General features: G+C 32.3%; 1 protein-coding gene across 6 annotated transcripts in view; it reads left to right on the forward strand.

Annotated features, from left to right (window-relative positions):
* The window catches only part of LOC143059573 (uncharacterized), a 53,621-nt gene that overhangs the window by 25,566 nt on the left and 6,313 nt on the right, over positions 1–21,742 (forward strand). Inside the window, exon 1 of one of the 6 annotated variants that reach the window (XM_076233092.1) lies at positions 1,761–3,374. The exons of 3 other annotated variants lie outside the window; for them this stretch is intronic. In XM_076233092.1, the coding sequence (XP_076089207.1) occupies positions 3,178–3,374 (197 nt within the window). In that variant the 5' untranslated portion in view covers positions 1,761–3,177. Of the gene's footprint in view, positions 1–1,760; positions 3,375–11,378; positions 11,456–21,478; positions 21,594–21,742 lie in introns of those variants that run through there. 2 more of the 6 variants (XM_076233097.1, XM_076233095.1) reach the window with 2 other exon arrangements.

A 21,742-nucleotide genomic window follows, 5' to 3' on the forward strand; every position in this document is an offset into this window, starting at 1 on the left:
TGTATATAAGCAAATATATCAAATACAGACAAAATTAGGTCGCAGCGACATATTCTACATCCTTTAACTATCTTGCTTTTAGTTTTTCTAAACCAAGATCAGTGTATCCTGTTAGACATACACGTAGTTACTTGTTGCGATCATGTAACTTGTTGTAATTTGTATAAATATTCTAAGAATATCCCATCTCCAACCAAATTGAAGCCGCAATTGTTGTCTTTTTGTTGTATGTCTAATTAAACATAACTATGAATTATCAGATTTTTGAAAACTTAGATTCAATCTATTGTATGGCTACGCATTTATTCAGAAGAATAGTTTTGTTTTGTTTTTAATTGTACTATTTATTGGTATCATATCCGCCTTCTTGTATTCACGCATTGCCATTTTATCTACACCCAGACTTCGACTTACTGAGGTACATGTGTACTCAAATTTTACATACACTTTTATATAAGAAAGGTTTTATGATCAATAAAAATTGATTTATACGATCTATATAATTTGTGTTTTTTTTTCTAAGGGGTGTGTTTTCGTTTGTTGTTGATTATGTTTCAATCGATTGTGATAAAATTTCCCACATTTTCGTCATTATATATAACATATTTGCTGTATTTGATTTTAATTGCAACGTTATAAATTTGCAGTTAGCATGTTGCACATGTTGCATAATGATGTTATACTTTAAAACTGAAATCTATTCACAATAAACGTTTTGTTTTCTTAAAATGTAGATATTAAACTTAGTATAAAGTAGTTAGTACTAGTTAAACTTGTAAAAATGAAGAGAGAAAACAACTTAAAATTTGGGGGGAAAGTCAAATAAGTAGCAGGAGCCTGTAATTCAGTGCCGGTTGTTGTTTGTTTATGTGTGACATATTTGTTTTTCGTTCATTTTTTGTACATAAATTGGGCCATTAGTTTTCTCGCTTGAATTGTTTTACATTTTTATTTCGGGGCCTTTTATAGCTGACTATGCGGTTTGTGCTTTGCTCATGGTTGTAGGCTGTATGGTGACTTATAGTTGTTAATTTCTGTGTAATTTTGGTCTCTTGTGGAGAGTTGTCTCATTGGAAATCATACCACATCTTCTTTTTTTTATATACATATATGAAGTATAAATCTAGCAGCCATTGCATTTGGAGAGTATGGATTGGCTACATGATCCATTCTATATAGAGTGAAGCGGAAAAAAAACAACTAAATATATGGTTCACTCGCATATCTTCCATAAAAATCAAATAGTTTCTCCTTGTGAGTTATATTAATATATATATATAATTATATAGATGCACTGAGCAAATTTTGCTATTTTTCAAAAAAAAAAATCTGTCTTCGTATGACCAGTAGTTTCATTGTAAGAGAACAGACAGAGTATATGTGAACTATTAAAGATAAACTTTTCATCGCGTTGGTTGTCTTGATTAGTTTAAAAACAAACAAAGTAGCAAATAAAATCAAAGTTACAATGTTATTAAATTGTATTTAAAGGCCTCACTTAAGTAGCGTGATAAACCAGTATTATGCATGTAGATTCGTACAGAACATAATTATGAATTATCGGATTTTTGAAAAGTTAGATTCAATCTATTGTATGGCTACGCATTTATTCAGAAGAATAGTTTTTCTTAATTAATGAAGATGGAGTCAATGTTTTGTGGTGCTACCGATGAAATGTAATAGTTGTGATTTCATCGCAATTATTTGTGATTGTGGCACGTAAAGTTCTGAGAATTCATACTCGTACTTCGGACATTATAGTCTTTTGTACTATTCTTTGGTTTTTACATGTTGAATGCTCGATGTACAATGTAGCTGAGGATAATCAACTCTCCATTTTTCATGAGAAAGGGAGATAACTTGTCTAGTTTTAGAAACTGTCGTTTTATGAATATTACAGTCGGCAAACCTCGTGTGACTTCGCTTCTTTCCATTTAGATGGAGGTACGGAATCGACCGAGTTGTGATGAATGATAAATATTAAGAACGATAATTTCAACTCTACAAAAAAAAGAATTAATTTATTGTAGCTTTATAATAAGACATGTGTGCTTCGAAAGCAAAGTTATAACTCATCATTCGAAATTTTAGTTGGTTTTAAGAAAGTGTACAATGCATTGTCATGCTAAAGGACTATTATTGTATATTATAAGCTTTAAGATTACTAAACGATTGACAGACAGTTCGCTTTATAAATAGAATTCTTCGAATTCGAATCACTGGAATATTTGCGAAATTATTTCTAATATATCTTTTAAAAACGGAAAGGATTATCGTCTGCAAAACTTGTGACATAAAGGAACCCGGATGATAAAGACATATCAATAAGACGATAGAGCTATAAACGAATTATGTCAAATATTAAAAAAAAAAATTATTTTGTTTGACATACTTCAGATAACAAATAGTAGAATACGGAATTTAAATCTATATCAATAGATGTTTTCATAACTGAAAAGGTTTTAGTGAGAATTATAGTAGAATAGTTGTACCTTCTTTTGGAATATTCAATGAACTATGCAAATCTGCATATTAAATTTAAAAATATTGACTCTTATCGTTAATATTAATATAAGTATTTAAAATGATGTTCCTTTAAATGTAAGTAATTGATAAAATTACATGTCAGGTTCAATTGAAACCAACTTCAAGCAATTAAAAAAAAGTTATGATGCATAATACGGTCAAAGAAAGATTAAATAGACTCCATGCGGTGATGAAAAGAAAATAAATCTGAACTTGGATTGAGTTTAATCTCGTTTTCTTACTTTACAAATTCGAACTCATTCATTAACAGAGGAAAGATCTCAGACATTTTCCTTACAATTTGACTTTATTACAACACTCGAAGAACGTCCATTGTATAGAAGGAAATTACGATTATCGGTCGATGTTTTTAATGATTGTTATTCGATTTACAATAATCTTTGGGTAATTGGACAGATTTACTTGAGGAGCTTCTGATTGGACCTACTTATGACATTTTCTAGAAAAAAATGAACTTTCAAACAACAGATAAAAGTAGTTAAGAATTTAATGCAAACATCCAGATAAAAAGGAATTAGATGATTACGTTTGATTGAGATGTGAAAAGATATAAAAACAATTGACAAAATATCAGTGTGTTTGTTTAACGGTTTAAATTTGTATTCCAATATTGCGAATTTAATAGTAACCATGGAAACGACTTTTGGATTCAAAATTGGTAGTTTGGATGACTTGTCACATTCTGGTTATGAGCTTTTAGACAGACTTTCAAGACGACGACAGTATGTCAAATCGCACGTGCGTGAAAGGACGTGTATAATGGCTGTAGAACGGGTCCCAAGTTATTCAGATTCTGACATGGAGAACCTTCAAATTTCTGGACTTGGGTAAGTTAGTCCAAGTTGAACATATTTGAGGACCTTACATCACTTTTAGGGGTAAAACACAGGATCTTGACAAAGGCAGATTTAGAGGTGGGTCCCAGGGTGCCCGGGCACCCCTTTTTTTTGGGGGGGGGGGGGAAATTTGATTGATAATATAGTTAGCATGTTCGGAGCGGGACCGTCCTAGGCAGTCAGTTGGTCCCCGATGAAAATTTCTAGATCCGCTACTGCTTGTCCCCCCAAAAAGTATAAGATGTATATACGTGTTATATAAGAAATGAAGGTATTTTTTGCCGGAGACAAGTGCATGTGGGGAAAAAAGGAGCTGCAGCATTTAACGAAAATTGAAATGAACGTATACAAATTTTATGAGTGAGAATCAATGTATGGATATATTTTCGAACTATATAAAGTTTGATGGCTATTTTGAAATTTTCGACGTCGTAACGTTGGTTAGTCAGGTGATTAACATGTGTTTGTGAGTTATCACCCGTGTTTGTTTCTAGATCAACCCATGCAAGCTTTACTGGGTTCGTGTTACTTAATATTGAGTCTTTTATGTTGCGTTTAGTATACTGTTGTTTGTCTTTTGTGTTGCGTTTAGTATACTGTTGTTTGTCTTTTATGTTGTGTTTACTATACTGTTGTTTGTCTTTTATGTTGTGTTTACTATACTGTTGTTTGTCTTTTATGTTGCATTTAGTATACTGTTGTTTGTCTTTTGGTTGTTTTTCGTTATTGCCGTTGTCAGCTTGTCATCTAAGAAGGTACGCGTAACAAAATAAATTATGACCCAAACGGAACATGCATGCATCATAGTCCCCGACTTATGAGTTTGATAATACCTTAGGCATCTTTTTTTTTCTCTTTCGCATTAGACTGGATTTAGATGTTATCAGAACTCTTCTGCGATCTTTGGTACAGTATATATTTGCATTGACTTCATATCTATACCATGGTCACGTATGTTAGTAACAAGCTATTGTGTGAAGTAGCTGCCTAAAATTTCGCTGCGTTGTCTGAGATAATTAAGTCGCATTAGAAGTGTAACGTTAACAATGTCAATGTCAATAGAGATATTACATGTATAATGTACGTCAAACATGCTTTAAATCGGATTTATACTTTTAAATGTCAACTCTTTCCTCGTAAATAATTAAAACTAATACGACCAGATATGTCAAATCACTATTGTAAAATGTTAATCATTTGAACAGGTTCTTTTTTCAGTTGTAAAAAGATACGTAAATGAGAAAATCCTTGTTTTAGTAATACTAGAACACACCCGCGAAATCGCGGGGAAATAGAGCGTATGTCTACTGTAAAAAAAATATACTGACTGGAGAATTTCAGGAGAGATATCAAAAGTCAAAGGTACTTAGGGACTGGGCACATTTTTTGCCCTCCCCCTATTTTCCAAATACCGATTTGTATACCTTCTGTTTTTCTGTAATCTATGAACATGCATATATACTTTAATTACTATACAGAGAATTTCAGGAGAGGTATCAAAAGTCAAAGGTACTTAGGGACAGGGCACATTTTTTTGCCCTCCCCCTATTTTCCAAATACCGATTTGTATACCTTTTGTTTATCTGTACTCTATGAAAATGCATATATACTTTAATTACTATACAGAGAATATCAGGAGAGGTATCAAAAATCAAAGGTACTTACATATATATATATATATATATATATATATATATATATATATATATATATATATATATATATATATACATCAGTGAACGCCATGTAAATTATAACAAATACAGTTATTCATAGTAAATGTATGTATACAGAAATATATCCGCAGTGACCGCCGTTGATAGTAAACCATAGGCGGATCCCAGGGGGGGGCGTTTAAAAATGTTTGTTGATTATATGGGGAATCACTGAAGCATGAGAGGAACGCCCCTCCTTTTAGGTCAGTCAGTGCCCCTCCCTTATGAAAAGTTCTGGATCCGCCACTGTAAACTTATTGATAGTAAATAGCAAATATTATTCATTTTCGTTTTCCTCCCAAAATAACCCAAACTGAAACATGTTAAGCAAGTATGATACAGGCTAGAACTCAAAATGATAGCAGAAAGCAAATTTATATACTTTATTCATAGTCTTTGTATGTTCAAGGTACAGAAAAGGAATTTATAGTAAATTATAACAAATACAGTTATTCATAGTAAATGTATGTAAGTATGTACAGAAATATATCTGAAGTGACCGCCGTTGATTATAAACCATAGGCGGATCCCATGGGGGGCCTGGAGGCCCTGCCCCCGTTTTCGTTGAAAAAAATTGTTGATTATATGGGGAATCACTGAAGCATGAGAGGAACGCCCCCCCCCCCTTTTTAGGTTAGTCAGTGCCCCCCTCCCTTATGAAAAGTTCTGGATCCTCCACTGTAAACTAATTGATAGTAAATAGCAAATGTTATTCATTTTCGTTTTCCACCCAAAATAACCAAAACTGAAACACGTTAACCAAGGATGATACATGCTAGAACTCAAAAGGACAGCAGAAAGCAAATTTATATACTTTATTCATAGTCTTTGTATGTTCAAAGTACAGAAAAACACAAACCGGAAGTCTAATCTGACTTAAAGTTTTGTCCAATGACGGGAAAATATCCGGACGCATTCTTTTGCGTTTTTATCCCAAAATAACCCCAACTGAATGATCATAAGAATGGATGAAAAATGCGACTATACATGTTACCTATAGGACACAGAGGCATGATGAATAATTTATTGTGGAAGGAGGAGAAGCGACACCCACAATGAGGTCTTCTCGTTTAATAGTATAGATAATTGCATGCAGGGAGAAAACAAAGTTTAGGGAATTAAATGATACCATAATGTTAAATAAAAATGATATCATAAAAATCTAGATGTCATGTTATCTGTTTTCTCAGTAATGCACCCGAATTAAGGTGGTACCTTACACTACAGGGAGATAACTCTGTAAAATCAGCAAAACGTTTTAGTTACGTTGTGTTGTGAAGGGAATATCAAGCTTCTCTAATATCAAAATAAGTGTTTGTCAAACTGCTATATAACCAGTGTAATTTTAAACGGTTGGTTCAAATTGTTTGATATTTTTATATTTTTGTCAAAGGGTCAAAGTAAATACTTTGTTTAAATTTTAAGAAAATTAAACGAGCCAAATTGATTTTAGCTAATGAGTTAGCCGGGTACCACCTTAAGCTGATTCATTTGATATATTCAGATTCAAAACCGAATAGTATTAGGTTAGCGAATACATGTAGATCTTCGTAAAATATACTAAATGATATAGATTGTATAAATGGGTCTTATGAAAATTGTCGCTTATGTTATTTTCAATTGAAAATATTAAAGTCGTGTATAAATTTTAAATCTGTTAACTAGTAGAGAAATTCACAGAAAAGGAATGGATTTATCATAAAAGAGCCAATATAATTCTAGTTTGCATTAATATGGCTAAATTAATATTCGGCAAACAAGAATTATTTATATAAAGGAACAGCCTTGTTTCTTTTATACATAGCTCTGTTTGTGACACTTTGCAATTAACAGTTCATGCATGTGAAAAATACATTTTTACAGAAAGAAAAATAAGAAAAGAAAAAAATACGTTTTTTTTCGAAACCTGGGACCGTTTAATAATAGCCCCAGTTCCGATTTAATTTCAGACGTTTTTAAAGAGGCATATGCTGAATGACCATTGGCCATATACAATACGTTGTCAATAATCAATTATAAAGCTTAATATGTTACGTACAGTACTATATATTTAACCTGGCCTTTGGTTTCAATTACCAACATATACATAAACTTACATCTTTGTTAAATACTAGTTGTTATAACTAGACTGCTATACACAATAGGTGTTGTTTTGTGAATTATTGCGTTATTAGCGATAGTTATTTTAAATTGCCTTGTGTGTATTGTACTTCATAAACCCCACCGTGACTTTTAGATGAAACACAACAATAAAGACCCAACATGTTATTTTTAGTTTTTTTTCAAGTGTTATTTTTGTTATCAATGAATGAGGATCTGAATGGGTGTTATTTTAACTGTTTTCTCTTATCTCTATATTTTTGCCTCTATTCTCTATATTTTATATTTAACACCCTATTAGGCTCTAATTTGTTTTTTGCCTTTTAGATTACTTCAGTGTTGACCACTTTTGTTTCTTAAGAATTTGTTTAATATTATTCTGTCAACCCCAGCCAGACCCTCACCCATAATTTCACTACCATTTTTCTGATGTCCAGGCAATCTTTTCCACCCTCAAATAGTCATAAGTAAAAAAAAACCTTTCGTCCAACATATTTACGAATGTAAGTAATTTTTCTTTCATTCTTTTGGGAGCAACCATTTAACTTCAAAAATAGAGGGGAGGGGAAAAGGGGGGGGGGGGGGGGGTAGCCAGATTTTTAACGTGAACAAATTTATTTTGTTTTTTCGACGCGATCAATCAAATTAATTTTTTCAAAATTTAACACTATAAGGTATGGGGGGAATTAGCATTCAGAATATTTAGTTTGTCATCTGGTCGACCAGAAGATTTGTGTTCAGACTATTAAAAAAAAAAAACATACCCCCCTGGAAGTTAAATGATTGTTCCCTTTCAATTCAACTATCCCTTCTATTTCATTATGTAGGCCTGATGCTATAATTTACGTAGTTTTCATATAAAAATTATGTGAATTACGTCAATTTTGTTAACAAATTCCATAACGACATTGACTTTGCTAAGAAGAAATACATAAAATCAATATGATATCTTGATTTACTTTCAGTGCTTGTTTTAGAAATATATATGCATATCCCTTTAACATACCAAACTTACTAACTTTTGATAATATGAATCAGATATGTTAACATTAACACAATCAGGTATATCATATCTCGAGATCTACCTCAAGTACATATGACACAATAAAAATGTTTTGAATAATGATGAATTCTTAAGCATTTAAGATAAACTTTTGTCTGACCAAAGTCTGAACACTTAGCGTTTCAATATAGTTGTTCCTGTACTGTTTTACACAAAGTAAGGTAAGAAACGGAAGCCTTGTCAAATGTTTTTTTCGTGTGATTTAAACTTAATAAATTTGAAACATCCTTTTTAATTGACTTAATCGATTATTTTTATTAATTTTGTCATTTTGGGGATTTTATATTTGCTTGTTATGTTGTATGGGTTTTGCTCATTGTTGAAGGCTTTACGGTTAACTATACTGTCTTTCTAACTTCGACATCATTTGTTCTCTGGTGGAGGGTTGTCTTATTGAAAATCATATTACATCTTCTTCATTATTTATCATAATGCATATATGTTTCTTAGCTGTGATCAAGCTGAAAGTGGCTCAGATGGTGCTTTTGGGAAATTCAAAGTTTTACGTGTACTGAGTAAATGAAATTTAGCAACATATATTTCAATTTAAAAACTTACACACAGAGATTGTAAAGAGATAAATACTTAGACATATGTTAAATAACTGGTAGGTAAATTTTCCAAATGTCATAAATACAAGCCTGTTCACTTTTTACGAATGTGACCTCCCGAATTGGACGTGTTAACGGGTTTGTACTAACATGAGCAACCCGACAGGTGCCACATATAGAGTAGGATCTACTTACCCTTCCGGAGCTCCCGAATCACCCCAGTTGTTTGGTGGGTGTCATATTGCTTGGTCTTTAGTTTTCTATGATTTGTTTTGTGTACTGTTGTTAGTCTGTTTGTCTTTGTTTTGTGTACTGTTGTTAGTCTGTTTGTCTTTGTTTTGTGTACTGTTGTTAGTCTGTTTGTCTTTGGTTTTTTTTCTCTTTTTAGCCAAGGCTTTGTCGGTTTATTTTTCGATTTATGAGTTTGATTTTCTCTCTAGTATCTTTGGCCTTTCTTTTGGTATGTATTTCAAAGTACTCAAGGTGCCTTGGTGAGTAAGTTTTCGAAGTAGTTCAACTACTGTATCAGCAGTATTTCAACAGTATATTGTGAGTTGGAACCTTGCATATGGCAGATGAGTGTCTGGATGGGGGGTCTGTTATTCTGTATACATTTAATTTTCGCCCCTTTTTTTAATCTTCAAAAAATTACCCCCTTTTTTCTCTAATCTTCAAAAAAAAAAGACCACGCATTTCTCTACTCTTCAATTTTTTGGCCCGTTATTCTCTAATCTTCATTTTTTAAGGGCATTATTCTTTAATCATTTAACCCCATCCAAACCCTCGCAGATGCGCTCGATTCAATTATTATTAGCAAAAATTGTCAGTTTTTTTATAGTGGTTCTGTTTAAGCACTCCGGCTTCTTGGACCAAGTAAAAAAACTTGACCTCCGGGAAATAGCCCATATAGTGATGGAATTTGTGTTTATTGAAACAATCAAAGTAAATGTACTTGAGCCAAGGCTCCGTGATGAAGGCCGTACATTGAGTTTACTTTTTTTTAAATTGTTATTTGGATGGAGAGTTGTCTCATTGGCACTCACACCACGTCTTCCTATATCTATTGAACTTTTTACATCTCCATAGTTTTTGTATTGGTCCAGTCAAATCCGACAGTTATTTGGCACAGATGTTGAGTTAAAAACAAAAATCTTTAAAAAAATATCAAAGATTGTTTGTCAATGAACAGATTTGCAGTTGTCAACAAACAATGACGTATATTAACTGGCATGAAATAAAAGCATTGATACATGTAGATATTTAAGATTTAACTTTTGACTGCATGGGGAGAAGTAATCTTGAACTTCATAGGTGACAGGATGGTTTTTAATTGGTTATTGACTTATATCGATTCGGATTAAACAGCTAGTTACAAAATACTTTTAAAGCTGTCATTTTGAACACAGCATGACTATGTAAATAATGATAGTAAAAGTTAATATTGAAAGCTTAGATACAAATAATTTTTTGTTTATTTAATGCTTAGTTTAATATAAACACGCTGAGAATTCATCTACAAATACTTTCATTAAATTATGTGAAGATCATATGTAGACCATGCACTTTTGAAATCGAGTCGATTTCAAAATTACAAAATGTTAACGATCCACATTATGTATTATTTCCATAATTTCTAATATATGATATTTTTCTCTCCATCACTAAGTAGAAATTAATTAGAATGTTTGCATATACAATTAATTGGGTTTCTAAAATCAATTATACTTATATGTTAGAATTTTAAATCAATTAATAGAGTTATTTGATTAACATCCAGTGGCAAATATGTCACGCATACACAGGACGATAAGGTATAAAAGAGAAGCGTTGATATAAAATATGGAGCAAGATTAAAATATAACTGTTTTATATTTGGTGCCTCGCAGAAGTTCATCGGTAGTTTTACTGTGCGACTATCAATCTGCGACAGTCGACTTTTATAGACGTCGTATGGAACGGTTTCCGTGAATTTTACTCTTTTCACTGGTTACTTCTTTCGTCGATGTATATAATGTGACCGTTTTGTGGATCTTTAGTAATATGTAGCTATATTGAAAGAGGTGCATATGATAAAAGTACGAGTTGTTCAGTCTCTAAGAAAACCTATACTTAGACATCCGTTGCTCGCAGCTAAATTAGGTGCAAATTGGGTACTCGTGTGCAATTTGGGTAATATGAAGTTATTCTTTCAATACGGTAACAGACTAAATATTTTCTTAGCTTTCTTAAACATCAAATATCATATTATGACTTTTTGTAGTTATAGGGATTAAAATTTTACAAAATCCATAATATCATGGTCTTAAGTATTCCCCGTGTATGTAACAGAAGCCTTTAAAATAAACGAAATGTCAAAATAAAGGAGTTAGAAAATCAATAGCTAGTCCACTTGAACATGTTGAAATGAAAACTTTGAAAAGATATTGTTCTGTAGCAAGCATTCATCGATCATATTTCACGTATAATTGTTTGTATTTTGTTTACATTTAAACTTGTATGTAAAATATTTATAAAATAAGATAAATAGGTCACGATTTTTTTTTCTTTCTAAAAATACATATGAATAGATACTTTTGAAACCAACCATGATATGGTTTTAAATTTCCCTGTCTGTTTGGAAGAGAAAAACAAAGACATTTGCAGGTATGGCATATAGCGTTTAAACATATGTAATTATTTCAATGGTTTTAAATTAGTGATTGGTCGAGTACAATACTTTATACCAATTACTAGTACTTATATTACGTCTTGAATTCAGTCCAACAATGTTAAACGGCTTTTTTGCACTTAATTGCTATTTTTGCTTGTGAGAGAGCCGTATACTAATAGTTTTAATTGGTATCATATGTAACCTTCTTCGGTTATGTCTACTCATTCATGATAAGGCATTAGATAGCCGACCATACGGTATGAAATTCAAATTTTCTCATTTTTGAAGGCAGTACGGTTGCCTATAACTGCTTAACATCTACTTCAATCGAACTTTAGTGGATAGTTGTCTCATTTGCAATCATTCCACATCTTCATGTACTTGTTTTACATGCTTACTGAAATAGCTGTCGAGACAACAACGTCAACACTTCGGCTAGTCAGTAGTGCCCTCAGCATAGCTGTCGAGACAACAACGTCAACACTTCGGCTAGTGCCCTCAGCCATTCGATACACGTCCCGTGCAGAATGGCTTTCTATTTTATACATTTGTACTTACATCAATCTAATTAAAAACCGATCTCTCATCGCTCCTGTTTCTGATATGTCGTGTGGGAGATCTAACGAAACCGGCTTTGAGGTCACATGTGAGTGAACTAAAAGTTATGAATTTATAAAGATATGCAAATAAGTTGACGACCTATTAATAAGTCAATCAAAAAAGTTTATGAGTTATTTTGACTGACGATTTCGTCGTAGATAAAATGAGTTACATCCCTTTGCCTTACCTTAAAGTTCCAAGATCGTGGAAGACTCAATTTCATTGGTCGAAAAAAACACACCTACGAGGTCACTCACATGTGACCTCAAAGCGGGTTTCGTTAGATCTCCCACGCGACATATCAGAAACAGGAGCGATGAGAGATCGGTTTTTAATTAGATTGTACTTACATCTTCTTATTCTTAGATATTTTTACACTATATGTAATGTTCTATTTCATATTATTGTATAGCAATATAATATTTCCCACAGAAAGTAACCAAAAGTTAGCGTACAATAAACTAGTGTAATCAATCTTCAAAAATTCATGACGTCATCAACGTCAAAATCTAGTTTAAACCAATTTTTACTTTTAAATATTACAAGTACACACCCGTGATATCGCGGGTCCGTGACTGAATTAAAGTATATAACTATGCCTAAGCCTTATTTTAGTAATTGGTATTGTCATCTGATAAGTCATGTCGATTATAAGATACACAGTTTTCTCTGCTTTCAAATCTTTCTGTTTGAACCCGTCGACCTGGAACTTATCAGTTATTGGAAATATTAATTATTTGGAAAACAAAAGGTCCTGGCTATCCAGGAATGGAGTATTTTTTAATCAACAGCATTGTCCTATATTAGTTATCTTAGAAAGTCTTTCTGATTGCTGAATAAAACTACAATAGGGAACAATTTGACAATGATTGAATTTAGTAGTGTCAGTCCTTTGATTATGACCCGTGTATATAGCAAAATCCTAAATACACCGTTTGGTGGTGCGCCTGTCAAATGCGGAACGTACAGATAAGGTAATAGCTGAATATGCTATTTGTATCGGTATCGGATTCGACCCGGAACTTGTTAATTATTGGCAATATTAATTATGCTGAAAACAAAAGGGTCTGGAGTGGTGTAATTTTTAATCTACACCATTGTCCTATATTAGTTATATATAGAGTTGAATTCTTTGATTTGTCGTTTTTACCCGATGACGGCTGACAAATTGGACCTCGTAATTTTAGTATTATAGATATTGCTATATAATAAAAGGGTTATTGCATGAATATTGGGGAATATTGTCCCTCGTAGAACATATATTGCACTCGCAAGCTCGTGCAATATAAGATTCTACTCGGGACAATATTCCCTAATATTCATGCAATAACCCTATATTATTGACAGATGAGACACTTACAACAAATATTGAATTTAATTGAATGTATAAACTAACTTAGCGGTTATTAGTTCGGTGCATACTTGTTATTTTTGTCTAGAGTCACACAGTTATTGGTGTTGTTAGCCTAGTACACCATTAATCGATCCCCTTTCAGAATTTCTGGAACTGTGTTCAGAGGAAAAATAATAGACAAATCGTCCAGCATTCTTGTATAGTCTGCTGTACTTTTCAGTCAAGCAACTTTATAAATAGTACACTGAATCTTATACATGGTTAAGTTTGTGCAGATTTGCATTTAAATTTTTAATTTTCGGGAAGTACGCCCCTGTAAAAAAACCTGTAACTAAAAAATGTAGCATTAAATGGTGAGATGGATGAATTAAGTTTCATAACTCGACGCAGCATGTATCATTTGAATTTTGACAATATATTAGACAACATGTAACCATGCATATCATTGCATCCTTGATATGTTTACAACTTAAAAAGGTTAAAAGGTTAAACGATTTAGTAACGTATTTTAATAATTAATCAAATTGAATGTTTAAAAGTACAAGAATTTTTTTTTGTTAAGTTCTTAATACTAATAGTACATTTTGTGTACTTCAAGATTTTGTTCAAGAGTTATTATGAAATTGGATATATAATAATAATGGTGACATCCCATTAGTCCGACAACCATTATTCCGACAGCCCATTACTCCGACAGCCCACTATTCCGACAGCCCATTACTCCGACAGCCCATTATTCCGACAACCCATTACTTCGACAGCCCATTATTCCGACAATACGTTTTTCTTATGTGTATGGGTAAATTTTCTCTAAAAAGACCAACTGTCCGTTCTCTATGATGTTTGTGGTTGTCCGTTTTGATTCCAATTATTATTTCCATGCGGGATATTTGTCTCAGTATATTGGAATTGATACACATGCTTATAGCAACTGCTCAGTCCTTACCCTCGTCCCTCTTTCGTTTTACGTGTCTATAGATGGGTACTTTATTTATCTTTATATTTCGTTGTTTGTGTGTCCAGTATCAGTCTGCGCTGTTCTAGTTCGCTATTTTTTGAATGTGTGTCTTGATCTACCTTCTTTCACTAGACCTTCGGTTCCCCTTTTTCGAGTATCACGGGAGTGAGGTTTCCCCACTATTTACTACATAAATAAATATATCGGAGTTGGATAACACTACCCGTCCTCTTTGGTCGCAACACTTTCTCCCCTTGTATCACTCATCTTAGTTTTATTTAAATCAATTTTGTCGCAGAAATAATGGACTAATGTAGCGTCAGTCAAAATGAGAAAAACAGAGACAAATACATACCCAGATCCTTAAAAATAACGAAATATTGGCTCAGAAAAGATGAGCAATTCCAATTATGAATACGGTATCATGTTCGGGAATGTGAATCCACGAAATATGGAGACAGTACATAGCACTTGCAATAGCGATCGATCAGACATAGTCTAAAAGATGACACTCAATACATTTGTAGGGATACCGGTTTCACATCCTGAGTTTATTTTAAAATCTAGAAAAATATGCCTCTTTTATAATGTTTGATGGAGATGCAGGACTGATGATTTACAACAAAACTTATTACGAAAAACAAATATGACGGACATGAATATTTCGGCAACTTCTATCTAAATATTCATAAGGAAAAGTGATATCGGGTCAGTGACTGTATATGTCAAAGAAATATACAGTCAACGCATTTTGACTGCTCAAATAGAATGAGTACAGTATTAAAGCCAATAACAAACTAGGAAAAAATCTAAGACATTCTTGTCTCGCTTGTGTCTTTGTCAAATTGTCTAATTGTAAAAAACTTAGTACATTATGTGTTTTGTGGGAAACTTGACACTTATTTTTAATTTAAAGATTATTTTCAAGAAGAAAAATAATTAGATATCATTGATTTTAAGAAAAGTGTGTTAATTCAGAATCGGTGCTCTTCCATTACATTACGAATTGAAAATGCTAGATACTCAAAAAGTCGTATTGTACAGCTGATAAAGTTGAGGAAGAGCGTCATTTTTCAATCGAATGCTCACTTCATAATAATTTGAGGGAGGAACTCTTTCACCATATTTCTAGCACATGTCAGAACTTTAAAAAGTTAGACAAATATGATAAATTTTCGATGTTAACACAAGAAAACTTTACTATTATGGAGAAAAAATTATGATCATATTGTTAGTTCTTTTGAATTATGTAGTACATGTCTTGATACTGACTGTTATTTGATATCAATGTGTTTGTTGGTGGTTTTTTTTTTCTATTTTGTCTTGGCTCCGATTGTGACTGGGGCTTATAGTGCTATAAAGATAATTATATCATATAAGTATTGTAATGTCTTAATGTTGACCCAATCATTAGACCACCGCTTAGGAAAAGTGGGGGTATACTGTTTTACATGTCTGTCTGTCCGTCCGTCCGTCGTACCGTCCGTTCGTCCGTACGTGTCATAAATATTTTCGTTGCATCATTTTCATGAACTACATTACCAGAATTTCTGAAAGGTTTATTGAAGTCGGCTATATCGTGTGATGCGTTTTCAAATTCATTATTCATTTCATGACAGCCAAGTTGAAAACTTTCGTCACATTTTTCTCAGGAACTACAATACAATGATTTCTGAAATTTGGTTTCAAGGTTTATATAAGTCTGTGATACTGTGTGATGCTTTTTCAGATTCACAACTCAAAATCTTCCTGTCTACCGAAATATTTTGGCGGGGTATCATGAGTAGCTCGCACCATCTATGGTTGTTCTTGATTTATATGCTCTTTAAAGATCCTTTAATTTGGAAAAGGAAATATTCTTTACTTTTATATTCTATATACAGATTTCGAATTGAGTATATAGAAAGTATTCGAACAACCTTAGCCTTATGTTATATATACGGAGTTATTTCTTAAAATATGTTATTACATATCTAAACGTAATAATACAGACAGACATATTTTATTTTACCCTGATACCCTGATACTTGACTTGATAGTGTCGGACTTATGGGTTGTCGGAGTATTGAGCTGTCGGTGCAATGGGTTGTCGGACTATTGGGTTGTCGGACTAATGGGTTGTCGGACCAATGGGCTGTCGGACTAATGGGCTGTCGGAATAATGGTGTGTAACCATAATAATACCTGGAAAATATTTTTAAATTGGGTCCTTTCTTTACTCCTCAAATATTTGAAAGCGTTGATTGTTCATCTTCTAAGACCAAGTTCCTTAGAAGAATCATGTATTACCTTAGCAAATGCTTAGTGTAGTATGTATACAAAAAAAAGTATAAAAAAAAATACTAGACTCCGAAGCAAATTCAAAAAGGAGAAGTTAATAAAAAATTCATAAGGGTTCCACGGAACCCAGTGTCTCGCCTACTTTTGCTGTTAATCGCAGACTCAACAAAAATGAGGAAAAACATCACTAAAAATTTCCCTCTCGATACTGTCTTTTGATTGAAAGAAGCTTCCAAGTTTGGTAAAAAAAATCCAGGATAATTTATGAATCTAATAAATGTTTTATAAACTTTAACTGCAGACTGTATGTAATGTTAACTGGAAGAAAAACTAAGTCCATTTATAAGTAAAATACGGAAAAGGTGAATTTTTTTTTACAAAATTTACTTCTGAATAATATCTTATGATCAGAAACAAGCTTTTGTCTAAGTTTGGTAGAAATCCAGGATAGTTTAAGAACATTATAAAAATTTTAAAAACTTGAACCACAGAGTGAATGTTTTGTTTTTGGCAAAAAAATTAAGTCCATTTATAAGTAAAATACGGAAAAGTGGAAATTTATTTTTGCAAAATTTTCTTCTTGATACTATCTTATGATCATAAACAATCTTCTGTCCAAGTTTGGTACAAATCAAGGATAGTTTATGAAAGTTATTAAAATTTTAAAAACTTTAACCACAGAGTGAATGTAATGTTTCCTCGCAGAAAAACTAAGTCCATTTATAAGTAAAATACGGAAAAAATGGAATTTTATTTTTACAAAATTTACTTCTGGATACTTTCTTATGATCATAAACAAGCTTCAGTCCAAGTTTGGTAGAAATTCAGTATAGTTTAAAAAAGTTATTAAAATTTCAAGAACTTTAACCACAGAGTGAATATTTGTGGACGCCGCCGACGACGACGGAATGTAGGATCGCTTAGTCTCGCTTTTTCGACTAAAGTCGAAGGCTCGACAAAAATGACTTCTACAAACTGAACAAGAGAAACACAATTGCTATATTTCTAACTTGATGGAGGCATTTTCCGATAAAAATGGTGGGTTATACCTTGTTTTTTTTTCTTCTTCTTTTAGGGGGAGGGGGTAGCCTTCGACGTGAATGCCAGTTCTGTTATATCGACACACTGTTTGCTTCCTTCTTCGATCGATTCATTGGCAATTTTTATTGTCCAGTGGCAACAATTTCATCAAAAAGATAGTATACTACAACATAACGTCATTGGCAAGTTTTATTGTTCAGTGGCAAATATTTCATACAAAAAAGAGTATAGTACATACAACATAACGTCATAGGCAAGTTTCATTGTCCAGTGGCAAATATGTTATACTAAAAAATAGTATAATAAAGCATAACGTCATTGGCAAATTTTATTGTCCAGTGGCAAATATGTCATTTAAACAAGAATACAGAGTATAACATCACGTTCATTAGAAATATCTTGTTTTGCAGTTCTCAAGTACTGAAAAAATCAGCCAATGTTTTATATGATACCTTGATATTATAGAAAATACACTCAAGTTCGAAACAGTCTAATTAGAAGTTACACCTACTATTTCCGCCTTTAAACCGGAGACTTATTATTTTAATTAGCAAAATGTTACATGTTGCACTACATCTATTGATTTTGTTGAGAAGTTAATGAGATCAAGTTATGATTTATAAAGTTCTACGTATTTTGGTCTGATTGGAGTGTTAAATTGTTCTCAGCGGGGTCATACAAGAACTTCCTTTGAAATAAAAGTATATGCTAATGGGGGTTTCATGTTGTTTTTTTTTATATATAAAAAAGAATATTTTCTAGGTCTTTAGCTATAGGTGTATAACTACATCTGTGATTGGGCAATAAAAAAATGACATTTTATCTTATGGAAAATTCTTTTTCATGCACCTTTTGCGAGTGTCAATTTATTTTTTTATTCCCGGCAGAATGGGATAACACAATCCAAAACGGTTTAATACTGACTACAAAACACAACATTTTACGTACAGCAATGTACGTTAACAGGGCCGTAACTACCTATGAGGCAGGGGAGGCAAGTGCCTCCCCTGAATTTTCTATACCAATTTTTTTTTTTTTTTGAAGTAATAAAATGAAATATTGACAATATGTACACGAAAAATTGAATTAATATCATAAACAATACAAGTTTACAGTTTTAACAGTGTTATCATGATATGTGATATATCTGTCATTTTGCGGATTTTTGATCGAAAGTGAACCGTTTCAGTATTTTTTTTATTTTTTATTCGTGTGGTCGTCCGGATGTTATTCAGTATTCGTACGAGAACACATATGAGACTTTGCTTTCGACAATTTTGAATAAAACTCAACTATTCACATTTATTTAGGGGCTCAACTAAGCACAGTAAGTTCCTTTTTTATTGTGAAACTTTTATGATATCGGAAATTCGTTACCAGCTGAATAGTATATATAGAAAGTCCCTGGTTGTAGTTATATACATGTCTGTTCAGCTTTCAATAATATTGAAATTCAAGGTCCTCGATAAAAAAAAATATCTTGCGTTCTATGATCTTGCTTTATATGTTTTTTTAACTTACCAGTTTCATTTCTAACAGAAATATCTTTATATGTTTTTTAACTTACTAGTTTGATTTCTAACAAAAATATCTTTATATGTTTTTTTAACTTACCAGTTTGATTTCTAACAAAAATATCTATAAGACGGATAACAATTGTATGCATAAATATTGTTTCCAGGATCCAGCAATACTGATGTTTCTTAATCGAAGGAAAACAGGTGATTTTTAGACATATTGAGAAAAAAATTATTTAATGTTAATAATTATAGGTCAAAGAAAGGTTTTTTGCATATAAATTGCTTCCAGGTTCAAGCAATACTGACGTTTCTTAAAGGAAATCGAAGGAAAATGGGTCTTTTTTAGCCATTTTACTGAGAGAAAAAAATCGGCGGGGGGGGGGGGGGCAAACCCCCTCTCTTGAGGGCCTCAATCGGCGGCCCCCATACCCCTGCCTCCCCTGAATTCAAACCCTAGTTACGGCCCTGGTTAATAAAGTTCTAAGTGACCGAATGGTCTAATATAATCGTCTACAGTCACTTTGATCGACACTTAGCTTGTATGGTTTTGTCCCCGCTCTTGCCATGTGCGCTTGAATTTACAATTTAAATTGCGTAAAACCAAAGATCGGTAGTTCTTTCGGAATACCCCGGCTTCTTCCGCCACTAGCTGACTGTCTGCCATGATCACAGGCACTTGTCTCATAAATATTTTACTGAACATACCTTTAAATAACATAAAGATATAGAGGTGAACAAATTCGTATGCAACCTTACTGGCACCACTTGGAAACTTTATCAAATTACGCACAGACATGTTTCGTGAATAAAGTTGACTTGAACGAATTGTGAATGAAGTTGATAATTGACTGAATTTAATGTAAAACGATTAATATAAATCATCTCTATGATTATTATAAATTGGAATGTCAATTTCGAAAATGAAAAGATTTTTATTGAAATCATGTTTCTCTTTTTTATACGTTTTTGTAACAAATATGTAGATGATCTTGATTCGAGTTGGTCTTAACCCCATGAAACTAAGAACTACAAGTAAATAAATATTAAAAATCATTATATTTTATGCAATAATGTATACAAATTATTTGTATAATGTATATAAAATATTAAATATGCAATGTCCATGGCGTGTTAAATTCTTCATTTTAACCACAGGGTTTTGAATATTTTATGTAAATGTAGGTTTAAACTTGCAAAATTATCTAAATATTAAAAAGAGCTATTAATAATATCAGAAAATTTGAATTATTACTGATGAAGAATTCAATAAAGATTTTCTGAAAAGACACTAAAGTTTTCGACTTGCGAACGAATGTCGTAAAAAACGTATTTCAAAATTTCATTTAATCAATTAGTATGAACTCCAGATAAACTTTTATATAAATCGACAAGATAAGAAGACTAACATGGACTGATTGAATCAGTATACAATTGGCCGAAAGAAAAATTGAAGACGTATATTTACAGTATACACGTTTAATGTTTGGATTTTTCTTCGACGCCATTCCCGGTCAAAAGTTTAATGTTTCGCTGGAACTATAGCTTCATAGATGCAAATGTAAATACACATTATTAAACTGGAAATAGTTAACCATTAGTAAGATTGTAATCGCTTAACTTTTGTATAGCGTGGAAACGAGGCTACTCTACAACCGGAAGTTATAATCGTTGAAGTACAAAAATATAGCGTGCATGAAAGAAAAAATCAACTGGCGGAGATATTGATTTGGTGCGATTTCTATTAAGAAGATACATAAAAGCATTCATTGGAAACTAAATTATTGCATTAAAATTCAATATGGATTAAAATCATTTCTATGCAAATAGCTAGAAATGTCTTTACAGCCTAAGGTCTGTCTTTTATAAGCTTTCTGAATGTACATGGGATAAGGTTATATCAATTATATATTTTAAAATTGACTTTTTCAACAACCTTTGAATTAAATACAATTAATTCAATGACTTGCTCACTAGCAGTGTTGTTACAAGGAATTTGAAAATAACATCAAGCTTTTACAGAACAAATTGGCTTTTCGATAAACATACTGCTAAAAAACGTATGCCGTTTTGGCAGTTTAAAATTCGTCTTTGATATCGCTATCATTTTCACATGTGTTGAAGCAGCGAAAAGCGTCAAGAATTTCGATTTCTCATCGATTTCTTGATATCAGGATTTGTAATATCTGTAATTTTGATAACTAGAATTTGGATATCTTGAAATTTGATATCTGAAATTTTGATAAATATCTAGAATTTTGATATCTGGGAATTTGATATCTGAAATTTTGAACATTGGACAACATGTCTGGATTTCCGAAAGGACCGATTAATTTGATTCCAATATCGTTTCATGATGAGGATAAAATATCGATATTGAGGTATGAATATTTATATTTTGTATTCGCAAATCAAGCTCTGGGCAGCTTGTTATATTTCATTTTAGGGATGTCAGTCAGTAAGGGGTTCTTTAAAAAAAAAATGCCCAATGTGGCCATGCAAGCACCTTTCAGTGTTTATTTTTAATGTG

The sequence above is a fragment of the Mytilus galloprovincialis genome, chromosome 14 (genome assembly GCF_965363235.1).
Source record: "Mytilus galloprovincialis chromosome 14, xbMytGall1.hap1.1, whole genome shotgun sequence".
NCBI classification, from domain to species: domain Eukaryota; kingdom Metazoa; phylum Mollusca; class Bivalvia; order Mytilida; family Mytilidae; genus Mytilus; species Mytilus galloprovincialis.